This window comes from Sparus aurata, chromosome 22 (genome assembly GCF_900880675.1).
Source record: "Sparus aurata chromosome 22, fSpaAur1.1, whole genome shotgun sequence".
Classification (NCBI taxonomy): Eukaryota; Metazoa; Chordata; class Actinopteri; order Spariformes; family Sparidae; genus Sparus; species Sparus aurata.
The window spans coordinates 5,885,578-5,901,374 of NC_044208.1; the positions used below are offsets into that span (position 1 = coordinate 5,885,578).

The window sequence follows — 15,797 nt, forward strand, 5'->3', positions numbered from 1 at the left end:
AGGTGAAGTTTTGTCGTCCACAAAACATTTCTGGAGCTTCACAAGAAAACGTACATTGGAACTTTTTTTAAAACTTCAAAAAAACATAGAATGGCTCGATATATCTCATCTGGCATCATCCAAGTCTCAGGAAGCCCCTGAGGTCCCACATTGAGTTAGAAAGACAATATTTACTTCCTTGTTGTTTAATTGTTTTGGTGAACTATTCCCTTCACTAGTGTCCATTTGTGGGAGACATGTGTTTCTAATGCTTTCCTCAGGTTGCTGAAGATATCTCGGCTGTGTTTGAACATGTCCCAGCTATGTGTCTGTGTGAGAGAGCCCCTAACATTCTGTGTTTGCTTTCTCTGAACTTAGCTCAGACTACAGGCAGCCCACTACTGCTTTATCAACTAAAATCTACAAACTTGAATCTTGTTTTGTGGTATCAAGCAGTTGGAAATACCCAATGTGGGCATTTTTCCACTAATCGGGTATCGGCAATTTTGAAAGTGGACCCAAGTCTGATTTTTTAATTTTTTTTTACGTCAGAGCACAATTGGTGGCAGAACTCAGACACGCGCGTAACGTTACTCTGGCAAATCTGTGGATAAAAGGTCTGCAGTGTGGAAATAACTTCTAAAATTAGAACACGAAAGCAGTCCAACGGCGACATTGTAACATCTGCAGTACGACCGCTGTACGAGGCGGTAACAAAACAGCTGCATTTAATACTACACATTTGGTACTATGAAATATTACAGAGAAGGTAATTAAATGAATCGCTCTGGATAACCAGCTCATCTCCGTGATGGAGGATCAGAGTTTTCTTCGTCATCTTGAGTTTTTGAATCCCCGGTATGCCCTACCATCTCGGCATTACATCACATTGACTCCACTTTCGAGTTACAACTTGCTGGTATGCACACTAGTTTGGTGGGTCTCATACGGCAGAGCATGTGAAACAGACAATTGAGGAGATGCTGAACTCGTGTGAAATAGACAAGCGGCGCGTTGATGTCATTTTACGCGACAACATAAGGAATATGAAAAAAGCAGTGGATGGTTTGGCGGTAAAAAGCGTGGGTTGCGTGTCACACACACTTCAGCTGGCTGTACACAAGGGTCTGCTGTCACAGTGCAGCGTCACACACTCACCTGCTTACACAAGGAAGGTGGTAGGCCAATGTTGCAATAGCATACAGAATAAGAAAAAGCCATATGAAAGTATATACTTTGTTTCAACAAAGTAAAAAAAAAACTTTTAAGGAAAAGCTTGGATGCAGGTACTTTTTTTCTTAATGCAGCTTTATTATCCGGGAAAATTGTTGGTTAGGGCTAAGTATCGGATTGGGACTAGGTATCAGCATTTACTACATATTAAAGGACTCAGATTGGTATGGGTGTAAAAAAAAAACCTGATTGGGACATCCCTAGCTTTGTCTGTTCTCGTCCCTACCTCTGTGTCAGCAGACATTCTTTATTCTTGCATTGTATTTTGGGAGAAATTTTCCCCTTTTATTTTGATAGTGGAGAGTAGAGGGAGGTGGAAATGAGAAGAGAGAATGCAGGGATGACATGCAACAAAGGTCCCTAGATAGACATAGACTGGGGACATTGTGATTACATGGACAACTATTTTAACCCCCAGGCCACTAGGACGTCCCTGTTACTGGTCTGTTTTATTAACCAACTAAACTGCAGGAGTCCAGAGAACCACCTAAACAAAGACTGGACATGTGCCAAAATGTCTGATTAAACATTAACCCCACTGGCCTTGAACAATATTTACCAGCAGGGTTTGTGTGAATTTCCCACCCTGGTTTAACTGAACCGATGAAGTCCGGTTTACCTCGCCTGGTTAATCTGGTGCTTAAAACTTCATTCATTCAAGTAAGCTACCTTCGTACCAACAGAGTTTTTTTGTATTATAATTAATGTATTTTGCACATGTTCACAAGATAAAATGAATACAACAGGTATCAAAAATGTGTGCAAATACACATTACGCAAAATTATTATTGGCCTGTACAAGTTCTAGTGAGTTGTCCTTTGATCACTGTGTTCATTGTGCTGCCGGAACTCTGCAGGTCTTCTCTTTTCATGATGAATCTTCACTGTCACTGCCGTTGCACTGTCCTGTGTTTTAATCAGAGCAGATCATAATCATTGGATGTTATGCACATATTCGTCACATCTTATCTCAACCAAGAGCTGCTCTGACGTGTGTTAATGCCAATTGCATGTAGCCAGACGTTTCAGATATTCGAGAATGAGGGATCACTTTGCGCCATGTCTTAAATGGAAGAGAGCGCCTGACTATCTTGTCATGTCTTACACTCTCTCTGTCGAAACTAACTTGTCTGAATGCTGTTCAGCAGTGTCTCTCCTGTTACTCACTATATAAAAAATTGGCCATAATCATAACAGTTTTTTTCAAGACGAGCAGGAATTTGGAAGGTGTTTTTCTAAGTAAATAAAAACTTGCCCATTCATTCTAATGAGTAATTTTTTTACATTCCGTGCCGCTACTGTTGCAGCAAATGTTAAGCTAGAGAAACCGTTCAGCTTATTACTTTTCAGAGTTTTTAAAATATGCATCTTTTTCAGAAAGTTGAAAGTAGAAATCCTCCAATCCTCTTCAAACCCACCCCACTCTTCAACCTACTACTTCTACTATGACTACATGAGGGTTATTCACCAGTGTAGTGCAATGTGTTATCTATTAAAAATGCATTCTGCTAGTCATTTAAGACAAACCACATATCTTTCAGCTTGCCACTATACATATAAGATGCCAGCTGCCAACTTATTTGAATTTTTGTGGTAAAATGAGACGGCATTGTATAGATAACTACCATTTCAACTTCATCAATTAATTTTCCCTCATTCCTGCAGTGCTTTCAAGGTATTAAATACAAACAGGGTGTCAGACAAAAGTTAAGCTCAAAACAGTGTGCCCTGTTGCTCTGTGCAGTTCTGCAAGGCTCTCAGCCACGTAGGAACTGATGCTCGTTTTTTTCACATTCAGTTAGAGCGATGTGTTGGACATCTTCACACCTGTGTATTCTAAATTTGGTTTAATGTGGAAGTCCCCACACTCACACTCCTCCCTGAATGGCTGCAACTAACTGGTCTTCTCAGTTTGGATTGATCTATAGGTTATTGTCTTGATTAGTTGTTTGGCCTATAGAACATTAAAAAAGATGAAGCTGCCCATCACAATTTTTCTCTTCACATCATTTTGCCTTTTATATGACTTGAACATTAATTTAATATAAAAGGTAGTTGCTCAATAATTCTCCTACTCCTCCTTGACTGATCTATTAATTGACTCATCCATTATTTTCAATGTAGATTAATATGTCAGTTGTTTTTTGACCCATTGTGTGTCCTATAAAATGATAGAAAATATCACTACACTTTCCAAAATCCCTTTGTTGATGGTGTATTTTGCATTTTTCTCACCAACAGTAAAACAAATTTATTATCACATAAGTGCTCAGGCAGTGCTCAACTCACAGCCACTATCTTTGTGTAACACAGAAGAAAATAGTCTTGAAGTGTAAAAATATGCTTTGGGTTATGGTTACAGATGTACACTGGGAGTTAAAATTGCATGGAAAACCTGTTGGTTTGTTTTGCCACGCAGTGATGATGAGTGAGGTGCTATTGTCTAAAAAGGATGCAGTGTTTACTCCTGGTATATTTTTGACCACGTGTTAAGCTCCCGGACCCCCTTAGCTGGCTTTGTTTTTCCACTAGCTGGCTACTCTCTATCTTTGTGGAAAGCCTTGTGTGTTCCCTAAAGTTTTCTACCAGCTTCCAAACTTGTTTAAAATTTTGGTAAGCTACCCTTTTGCATACAGATTGTACCATAACCAAGCTGAAGTTGTTAATATCGCTCTCCTATAAATTATTTACGCTCTTTACTCAAAGTGTAATAGCATTACGTCTCCTCTCACACTCCCATGACATTTCTAGTCTCTGACTTTTGACAGGCACAGCCGTTGTTTGCACACGGAATTATTGGTTATGTAATTTGCGAAGCAGGACAGGTTTATTAATAGTCACTCTTCAAGGTGTGCTTGATTTCGAGGTTTCCAGACGTAGCTTCCAGGTGTGTAATGTGTGACAGGGCTTTGGTGTATAAAGGACATGTTGAGCTGGGGTTAGATACATGTGGACAGGAGGTTCCATTTCGAACAGAGGCAGCTCTCTGTCTCCATCTCACTTGATGTCTCGTGGTAACACTTCATATCAGCTACCGCTCAGATCAGTGCCGAGGAATGCCGTTATGAGTTTCCTCTTTACTGATTGTGTGGCTGCGAGAAGCACAGAGAGCACACTGATTTAGACAGTCTGCCTGGCAGTCAGCTCGCCTGCGTGGCCTTGAGTACCCCCCCACCCCCCTTCTCTTCCTTCCTCTCCCCCCTCTCTCTCTCTGCTGTAACATCCTCCTGTCTGACACTGGCTTATATAAGAACCATATTGTACAAACTCTTTACCTGGAAGCACTGTGCAAGGAGAGGGAAACAATGACCTGGAAATTCTTTCCCTTCTGCTGAATTTGGCAGGAAGTGAGATCAAAATTTGGCGTGCACTCTGGGGAGTTTTATTATTACACTTGAAAGCAAACGCATCACATTGGAATGAATAACATTGATTTAAAACATTGGCAAATCTGTCTAGAGAGACATGCTTCAGCTTGAATGCTGGCCATAACAGTGAGTAGTACTAGAATAGCTCTCTTGATTGAATTCCTGTTTCACTGTGTGTGTTTAGTAAATTGACACTGAGGGGAGGAGAAAGAAAGATAAATTGTATCTGATAAGAGCAACACAATGCAAAGCGAGACTGGGCATGATGGAGGTATGCTAGAGTCAGCATACACTCATGAAGAGACACTCATTACAGCTCTGCATACAGGCAACAGCGTTAATGTATATTCTCTTTGATTAGAGTAATTGAAAGTACTTTGATAGAATATACGTAAAGAGACAAAGGAATTGGACACATGGATTAATTGACTTGTGTTCAGGAAAGTGTATTTTATGAAATGCTTTGTGTGTGTACAGGTATCTTATGAACTAAGCTAATCGACAGAGTGTGAGGAAACAACAGTGGTGATGTTATATACTATGTTGCAGAGATGCCTACTGAAGTTAACCAGCCCCAGATCATACCATCTCATTATATGACACTTGTCCGATAGTATAGCCACTGTAGTTTCAGCTCGGAGAAATGGGTAGTGGTGTCTCTGCGGTTTCACAAGCTCTCTTGGCAGTGAATAGAATTAATGAACAAAACTGATAAAACATGTCAAGAAAGGAAATACTCGTTACAAATACAATTACATCTATTTTACCTACAAAACAGAAAAAAACATCTGAATTCAAGTTTCTCCATTTTAATGAACTAAGATGATTAATTTTAACAGCCTTGTTAACACTTAATTCAAATTAGACATGTTCACCATTCACACAGCTTGTTTTTTTTATACACAAGTTCATCATTTTTAATTACTGTGACAACGAGATGATTTTTGTTTGATTCAGTGCATTAAGGTAGATTGATACTGTAAGTTCTGTTCACAGTATTGGTCAACACTGATGAGTTGGCAGGGTAAGTTGAAGTTTGTTTGTATTTATTCCACTGGACTTGCATCCTAAATGGTTTTGATCCACTTTGGGATATGTTTGTATTTCCTTTTTTGTTTAATGCTTTAGTTTAATGCAGTGAGGTTAGAGGCCATAATAAGACTAGCTTGATGTAGGTAAACATTTTTTATACATATATCTCCACTTTTACTGTCAACATTAGCTATGTCTCGAGCTTGACCAAAAGGTGTATTAGTGTACCAGGTGTACCACGTAGGATGAATTTAACAAATGGGACTCTATTGAAAGAACCAGGGTGGATTCAAGAACAAAAAGTTATCAAGAAGTCACTAAAATCTGCCTTTCTCTTGGAGTGCTATCACAGCATGGCATTTAGTTGTGAACTGTGTTTGCGGCTGCAGGGTGAAATTCAGGGTGCATAGGAGGACATTTGTTAGTCTATTTTTGCTCAAAACTTTACGGAATACCTCCTTTAGCTTTTAATCACCGCCCTCTGTCTTTCTCACTCATGTGTCTCAGCTGCTGCAAATATGCCAGGAATCCTCAGCCACCACTCCCCAAGGCTGAGGTGTCATGCCGCTGTAAAGGAGAAAGATAGCAGACTTCTGAGCGTGCACTTGTGTTATTGCTTTTTTCTCTGTCACTACTTCCCTCATCATTATCGCTCAGTACTCTTTGAGCATTTTCATCAGAGACAGTTGGGGACAATTGGCGAAGCCAACTAAAATGTCAGGAAGTTTCATGGTCGTGTGGTTTGTATGCATCTAAAGATATAGCTAATTTTCAGAAGTGATTGTCAAAGAAAACACTGTTACATGTAAGCGCATTAACATAACACCGAATGAAGAGATCACCTGGAAAGCTTACACATAATTTAAAAGGAAATCGCCAACAGGGCCTAGTTGAGGCAGAGTGCGAAACATCAGATTTACTGCTCATAGTTAATTTTTTTAAATCCAAGCGCAACACAGAGCATCTCTCCTGACAGTCCACTCAGAGCAGTGTCTGCCTTGTACAGGGCTAGATGAGGATTTGTTGCCCTTCACTTGTGGCTTCTCTCATCTTTTAGACAGCATCACATTCTGTCAGTTGGATTTTTTTTAACTAGTGCAGCAGCTAATATGATATTTATGTACCTTGTATCCTATTTTCGTGATGTGCTCTGACTGACAAAATAAATCTCACACTGACTGGTTCATCGACTTTATGGGGGAAGCAGATGTGCCAGTGTTTTGTTTCAGAATTGGGATTTTATTTATTTATTTAGTTTGTTTAATTGTTAGATACATTTTCATCAAACGTATAAATCTAACCATATAACATCAAACACGAGTTTGACACTGCAATTTGTCAGAAAACACACCTTTTGTTGGGGACACGTCCTCAGTATTGTCACTAAAAGTAAAGAAAAGTATTTTTAAAATGTGGAGACTTTTTCCGGAAGACTGCAGGGGGACGCTGCGGGACACCCAGCACCCACTCTTCCCTTGCTTATGTAGCTCATCTAATGCTTGTACAGTCTTTCACTCTCATCATCTGCTTGACAGCACACCATTTAGTGGATGTGCTTTTGGCCATAGCTCTTAGCTTTTTGACCCATTTCTGCATTTATGGCAGGACAACAGAACAAGTCCTGCAGTGTGGCTGACACTGCGATGGTGTTTTCAAAAGCTGTAGGTAGAATCCTGCAGCACTGAACAATGCGTTCAGATAAGACTTAAGTCAAAGCTTCAAGGTATATTTATTGTACAATGAAATGCAAGTTGTTGTTCCTTCAACCTACACAAGAAAAAAACCCCAATGATGGTTTATTTGTTGAGGTCGACTTAAGGAGTCTCACAGCCTGAGATGGGAGCTGCTTTGTAGCAAATGTAAAGAATGATGAAAATCATTTCACGCCATTGACTTCTTTTGAGGACTCTGCTGCATGTAAGCATCATATTATACCATTGTACAGTGTAACATCGAGTAGGCCCTGAATGAAAAGCAGACCTGCTGACCACTATAGCAATGAGTGCTGTTGGGCTTTGACACGTTAAATTATTGAATTAGCAACTGAATAACATACAAAAAGACATGCAGTGTAATAACTTATGCTGGTTTGATATTAAGCCAGTATGAATACCACAGTTAAGGCACTGTAGCATGTTCCTGGGAGAGCGACCAGCACAGGATGAATAAAGTAATTCTCCAGCCTTGGTAAGAACCTCAGGGCCAAACCCTGATTGAAGGCCCTTATGATTTGACCTTGGCCGTTGTAGTCCAGGTTACTTTGTTGTTAGCTGGCTTTTCTTCACTTTCATTACTCAAGAAAAGTCTCAGCTCTGCCACTTCATAAGTCAGTAGAACTATTTAGGCCAGAATCCCCCTGCTGCTGCCTTACTGCAGTGAACTGGCAGGAAGTTTGCCACGCACACACACACACACACACACACACACACACACACACACACCACCTGTACACTGACTTTTTTGGCTGTGTCTGAATGTATTCAGAAAGGCATTTCCTCTGAGGAACAAACCAAGAAGACTTTGTCCACAGCCCCTCTGCTGGTATTTCACAGGCCGACACCCATCATTCACTCTACTCATTCAGTAGCAGAGTTTGTGAGAAAAATGCCTGACTCCTAGAACCATCAGAGTGAATCTGTATTTTACTTGTTCTCACACAAAAAAAGAAGAGCCATTTTGTTTGTACCCCCAGGGCTCAAATACCAAAAACCTCCAAAGTAGTCGGGCCTGTCTCCTAAAAGATTTTTGCCTCTCACCTTTTATATCTACGCAATAACTGTAATGTATTAAAATATTTCACTTCAAGTAGTCTGTTCGGGATATATATATATATATATATATATATATATATATATATATATATATATATATATATATATATATATATATATATATATCTATATCTATATATCTATATATATATATATATATATATATATATATATATATATATATCCACGCAGTATGGAAAAGTATGGAATTTGAATTTAGGGATTTTCAGGTGTGTATAAGAATGGAAAAAAATATGATAGTGATAGTACAAATTTAATTTATTGACTGAAAACATGGAGTATGCGTACCACCAGTTAGTTTAATTCCTCTTTGAGCAGAAATGTTTGACAGTGGAACGTCGTCCAACTTTCTTCATGATAGTGTTAACTGGGTGGCCACAGTGGGTGAGTGCAAGTTTAAGAGGGCTGACTAGACAAATAGAAAGCCTGGTTGGCTTAAGATTCTCCATGGGAAAAGGCTGGTCGCCACACTTTGTTTTGTATTGTTCAACATTTCCACTATGGGCAAGACGGCAAGTGATCTATCTGCAAGGACAGTTCTGCCTTCTTGTCACAGCTACCTCTGCATTCAGGCCCACAATGTTTTTGGCTCAGCTCAGTGTGTTTTGAGACTCACACAGACTACCCTCTTGTAAGGGCCCATTGAACATCATGATCAACACAAACATATCAGATTTCACTCTCAGTGGAAAATGTTAATATATACTCACCACTATGCCACCACTGTTATGGCAATGTAACTACATAGCACAATACACCACTCAGCTGGCAGATATTGTCTAACATGAGCCTCCTTCAACTTGTCATCCAATGTCATGTGCAGTAGCATTCCATGGGTCTCTGTTTAAATTGCTACCATAGTGTTACCTGGTCCAACCATCTAAAGTAACTCATTTTAAATGAGTAATTTGAATCTGATTGTTAGGTCAAATTTTCTAAATTGCTGCTCTAAAAGCCAGCATAGGAAATTGCGCTTTGCTGCCCCTGGTAACTACTGTTTTTTAGAGCGGCGTAGAAGAAGTTGATTTCACGTCTTTCAGGCTGAAAGACGTACAGGCAATCAGCTTTACTACAGATGTTTGGACCTCCAATGTGTGCCCCATATCTTTGCGGAGTCTGCACACTGGGTGGAAGCAGTATCGCCGTCAACATTTGCCCTTCAAAGTGCACTGCTGCAAGCAAATAAGTTTTAAAGGAGAACTTCGGTCGATTTAAACATGCAGCTTCATTGCTCAAGCTACCCTTGACTTGCCAGTACCGAAGATGCAAACACATTTGGTCCAGCCATTACAGAGCTCCGTGAACGGAGATTTAGCATTGACAGCTAACAGTATGGGGTCAGAACTTTACACTGTGTTTTAAGCGTCTTAACATGCTCCATATCTCACCCCAAAAGTTATGCAACATCAGCAGACACCTTACAACACAGCAATGTAGCGTGTATGACTCAAAATGAATAAAAAAAGTAGTTAAAACAGTGTGTTTGTGCAAGCAGCCACATACCTGTTTGTTGACATCGGCGTCTTCCGGTAGCTAGACCAAACTAGTCAATTCGTTACTCCCTCACTGGCGGAGACGGAAACGTATTCCAGCATTTTCGTGTTTCTGTTCATAATGTACATGTCCATGTTACAGCCTGTCATGAGCCATGAGCCTTACAATAGCCTGTTAAGCCTGTTAAGTGCACACTCGATGGATACTAGTTTGGTGTGAGATGTGGAGCATGTTAAGACGCTTAAAACACAGTGTAAAGTTCTGACCCCATGCTGTTAGCTGTCAATGCTAAATCTCCGTTGACGGAGCTCTGTAATGGCTGGACCAAATGTGTTCGCGTCTTCGGTACTGGCAAGTCAAGGGTAGCTTGAGCAATGAAGCTGCATGTTTAAATTGACCGAAGTTCTCCTTTAAGGGAATTATTTGTTCCTAAAATTGCTTTTGCACTAGTGTTTTAAACTGTTGTGGCTACACTTGAACAGTTTTTAAAGGAACTGTTATTTATTCTTAGATTTCTTTATTTGATCTTTTTCAGTCATGACTGACTCTCAAAATAGATAATAATAAAAGAATGTTGCATGGCAGTTATTCTCTTTAATCATATCACATCCATACAGGGTCAGTGGTATATACAGCTCTGCAAGGAAAAAAAATCTTGTTTCTTGCCCCATGCACTGGTATTGTATTGGTACTCGGTATTTGCCGATAACCACAGCCCAGCTATTGAAGTTGGTATTGAGAAGGAAAAAAATGATAATAGAACATCTCTAGTAGGGATTTTGTTTTGTGCTTTGTAGAGCCGTTTGCACAGTACCACCTTCATTTAAAGAAATGGTTTAGAATGATTCTAAAATGTGACAAAAATGCCTTTAACTGTTGTGTAATCATTGGCTTTTCCCCCAGTGAAGATAACAGTAATTTTAGTAACATTATATTACTGGGTAGCAGAATCCAAAACATGATGCATAAGTAGGTGTATAGCAATGCGTTTAGAGGTGGTCGAAGTGATAGTGATTTGGCCGTCCTGCGTTCCTCGTGCAGGGTGTGTTTGTGTGGTTGCTGAGGCGCTGTAATCTGTGTGGTTGCACAAAGTCCCTCTGCTCCACATGCAATCATCTGGAAGATGAGGACTACCCTGTGTGTTGCACTAACTCAATAGAGTATCACTCTGTCTGTCAACGTTGTTTACTGCTGCAGACCGTATCTCTTCCTGTGGTTACATAGACAGATAGTCCCAAATTACTGTCTGGGGTCTTGGCTCAGTTGTTTATTTGACTTTCTGCACCTCATTTGTCTGGACTCTTACAGTGTACTGCTTAGAGCTGACCAGTTTATGAGTGCTGGTTGAAAAGTAAGTTCATTGTAGCTAGAAATCACTGGACAGCAGCTGGAGTCATTACTGAAACTGACTGAGAGTAAATGATTGGTAGTGGCCTCGCCTGGAGGTAAATTTATCCCCAAGCGATTTCACTGCCTGATCCATTATGTCTGCCTGGTCCCCACATAACTGTCAACTGAGGCAGTTTGTTGTCCTGTTCATACAAGACGGTGTTGGTGACCATGGTGGGACTGAAGTGGGACACCGTATGATTAACAGGCACCAGAATCGTTGAGTTGCTGGTAGTAAGTGAATACTGGGCTCTTGCAGTAACACATACTACCAGCTAATTGAGGTGACAGGCCATATTCTGCCTAAACAAAAAGTATTTATAAGATTGTTTTTGGATATGTCTGAATTTAGTTGGTCTAGTCCAGAGTGTAAGTCAGTGAGCCAGAATCTTATTTTTTCATATATCAGCTGCTTCAGTTTCAGTTTTGCAGCTGCAAAACAAGCAGAGCTGCAGAATCCACTGCCAAAAGTCATCATCAGAGTGTTGAAACTGCTCTGAGATCATCCAGAGAGGCATGAAGCGGAGGAATATCTGACTAGCATTTACAAAAGGCAAGAGCACAGGTGCCAAATGTTATAGAATACTGCAATGACTTTTGAAATGGTACGTGTTAATATTTATAGTTAGAGTTGCGCATCCAGCTTTCACATAGCCTGCATTACACTTGTTGCCTTGCCTGTTTCTAACCTTGCAGTCACACCGTAACAATTCTGATCATTTTATTGGTTTTGTGATGTCAATTTTGCATCTTTTTGACACATTACTGTACTGGTATCTGTCTGCTTAGATGGAGGCCTCATCCAAAACAATCAAATCTTGCAGAGAGCAGTAACCCCAGCGTTCTATTACAGGCAGAGCAGATGTTCACACTGGGCCAGACAGCCGCCGCTGCAGTAGAGACACAGACACTGATCAACAACCTACACTAGCTGTCCTGTTAGTCTCAACCGTATCTAAAAAGATAAACACACATCTTGTTGTGCTGTTTAGCTCGTTGACCCTGCCACCAAACAAACATTCACCAGGGAAGGGTGTTCCCCTGCTTATGTCAGTGTGCGTGAGGTATCATCGCAATCAGAAATGTGCTGTATTTCAGACTGAGAAGTTCAACTAAAAGGCTGATGTGAAGAGATTTTCTGACTCTTACTTGTGATTACAGTGATTGCAATATGGCACAAATGTGATATTATGTGAGAACTCACTGCAAGAACAGGAGCCAACTGGTGGTTGTTATATGCTTTATCAAACTACTCTACTGACACCAGTTTGATATGGCGTTGTGATGGTCAGTATGGAACAACCTGGATTCCTTCAACATAGTATAAAATGCTGTGAACCCTCAGTGCAGTGAAACCTGTTTGTTTTGTCTCAGTCTGCACAACACAGTAGAGCAGGCACTGCACTTTCTCCCTCCCCTCAACGGCCCTTATCCTCTTTTCAAAGGCTTAAATACTGTGTCGAGGGGAGGGCCGGTTTGAGATCATTGGTCAGGGCCAATTTCTCTTTGGAGGAGGGCCCAAGTGCGGTAGTGTTGGTGATGTCATGGGAGAGTAGGGCCACACCCACAAACGCATGTACGAACAGTCAGAGCTGAGCCAAGTTAAACTTGGTGTTGCTTGACCAATGTAGTTTAGTGCTGAATGACTCTGCCCAGATGTCTGTGTGCGTGTGTGTGTCTGTGTGTGTTGTGGGATTCGCAGGGTGTGTGTGTATGTTAGAAAGTGGCACAGACAGTTTGCAGTGTAGCCGTCATGTTTTTGTTTTGGCTGTGCTCGCCGGTGGAGTCTCTCTGCTGTGAGTCATGTGTTACAGGGCCACAGCACCATGTAGTTAACCACCTCACTACCAGTTAGTCCTCTGTAGCCCGCTTATTTTTAGAGGCTGCTCAACCTGCTGTACTGGAAGCAGTCGGGCACCCTGCCAGTCTTCATCGCCTCTCTCTCCTCAAGTGAGTGTTTGCTGTTTTCCTTGTGTTCAGAAAGGTAATTCAGCCAATCAGAGGGTTGCACACATTGTATACAGCCTGGCCCTTATTGACAGTACTGTTATGTGGAGGATTTTGAAAATTAAAGTCAAACAACAGCAGTGTTTACCACACATTGACTAATTTGTGGCGATACAGCACAGAATCAGCACCTCCTGCCACATATTGCGTTTTTTTTTTTTTTATTAACGCTACTTCAAAACTTAGCGTATTCGTTCGGCTGCATTTCCTTTCCCTACTTTCTCTCCGTCTATCACGTGTCTCACACACACAGCCCCTTCCTTCCATGCACACTGCGCATGTCTCCATGAAAACGAGATCATGGAAGGTAGATATTTGTGCAGATGGCTGACCAGAGTCACGAGTTCACGAAAGTTTGGCATCACCGTGATTTACCGTCAACCTACCTTCCTTATCTTTGTAATGTTGGTACACGTAAGAAAACAAAAAGTTAGAGTTTATATTGGTTCTGCATTGTGTTAATCTTAGTCACTTTTTTTAATCATAGGAAGGAACACAGGATATTAATTTAAGTTTCCATAGTTGCAGTATCACTGGATATTTGTTCATTCTTAATAACCAGTCAGACTCATAGAGTTTAGTATCAACGTTTTAGAATGACTGCAATGATTTCTGCTAACACCTTGATTTTACTCACAAAATGGTAAGAACATTTGTCTGGACGCCACACAACTAAACTGTTTGGAACTATAATAACCAATGACATTTTAGAAGACGATTAAATAACCAATCATTGTAGAGTCCAGTCCAGAAGTTTTTTTTCTTTCCGTGCTGATTATTGCAGGCAATTATTGAAATACTCCTGAGTTTCCTATAAGAACAGCTGTTCTGCCAACATTACAAAAGGAGTTATCAGCAATTGTCAGCGCAGGAATCACCATTATGTTACCATTTGTTAATATCTGTCTTTGTTTCGCTTATCACTCTTTCAACCCCTTTCTTGCCCTGAACTTCTCTTCTTATCACCCTTACCCCTATGACCTCCGTGCAACTGTCACCTCCTTCTGCTTTCTCACCTCTTCCTGCCTATCTACTCTTTGTATCGACTTCCTCTCTTTCGAACACCATTCTTTCCCTTTCCTTTGCTTTCCCCTCATCCATTTCCTCCCTCATCCTGTCTCGAGCAGAGGTTGTGGTGGAGTACGATTATGACGCGCTCCATGATGACGAGCTGACGCTGCGGCCGGGTGACATCATCAAGAACGTGCGGTATATAGAGGAGGATGGCTGGATGGAGGGAGACCTCAACGGGAAGAGGGGCCTTTTCCCTGACAACTTTGTTAAGGTAAGGAGAAGAAGCATGTTCATTTTTAGAATATCACTCTGCTGTCATGCCACTTACTTGATCATATTAACTTCTGGGTTCTAATGGAGTTGGCTTGTTGTAGAGCTGACTGTGCACTTCCTCTGTGGTTTCAAATGCCTTTGTCTGTTGTTGTTCCATTAGAGATAATTTTATTGGAGCAGCAACCGTTATCAGACCATCGCAGCTTGTGGCTGAGAGTGTTGGTAGTATATGCAGCAGATGTGGCCACTGATTTCACAGAGGTTTGTACAGCAAACCAGTATCTGGGAGTGCTCGATGCTTGGATGAGATGAAAGGAAGACATTTTTATATTGAATTATTTAAATGCTTTTACAAAAAAAAAAGAAATGTGCAGGTGTTAGGATTTACGGATTGCGGATGACCTCATTTTACTAGATTTTCCATTATCCAATCTTTGTCTACTGCTCTGGTAGTAGGCAAAGTTTTATCTTAAGTTGTGGAAGAAGAGTACTGTGCAGAGTAAGTGCAGACTTTTTACCAGCAGTTGTTTTGCTGGATTGACTTATGAACATGAGTTGGCGAATAAACAAGCTGTTCTCAGAGGAAAATAAGGTCCCAGAAAACTGTTGGAAGGGTCCGCCACTAGGGATGTCCCAATCCGATCTGTAGGATCGGGATCGGGCCGATCTTTTTTCTTTTCTTTTTAATGTCAGACCACAATTTGTGGCAGAACACAGACACGCACGTAACGTTACTCTGGCAAATCTGTTGATAAAGTGTCTGCAGTGTGGAAATAACTTAAATTAGAAAGCGAAAGCAGGCCAACGGCGACATTTAACATCTGCAATATGACCGTTTCGCAGAGCTGCATTTAATACTACTCAAAGAATACAACGAGTTCACTCAAGCAATACAGGCAAAGACAACGAAGCAAAAAACACTCGCGGATACTTTCAAAAGGAAAGAGAAATATCCCCGAGACAGCGACATGGCCACAAATATTACAGAGAGCGTGATTAAATGAATCGCTCTGGATAACCAGCTCATGTTCGTGGTGGAGGATCAGGGTTTTCTTCGTCACCTGGCAATACATTATATTGACTCCACTTTCAAGTTACAACTTGCTGGTATGCGCACTAGTTTGGTGGGTCTCATACAGCAGAGCATGTAAAACAGGCAATCGAGGAGATGCTGAACGCATGTGAAATAGACGAGCAACGCATCCATGTTATTTTA

At 40.8% G+C, this 15,797-nt stretch overlaps 1 protein-coding gene across 1 annotated transcript in view; it reads left to right on the forward strand.

Moving 5' to 3' along the window:
- cd2ap (CD2-associated protein) overlaps nt 1-15,797 on the forward strand; it is a 72,078-nt gene that overhangs the window by 1,737 nt on the left and 54,544 nt on the right. Inside the window, exon 2 of the mRNA XM_030405486.1 lies at nt 14,422-14,579. Within this exon, the coding sequence (XP_030261346.1) occupies nt 14,422-14,579 (158 nt within the window). The remainder of the gene's footprint in view (nt 1-14,421; nt 14,580-15,797) is intronic.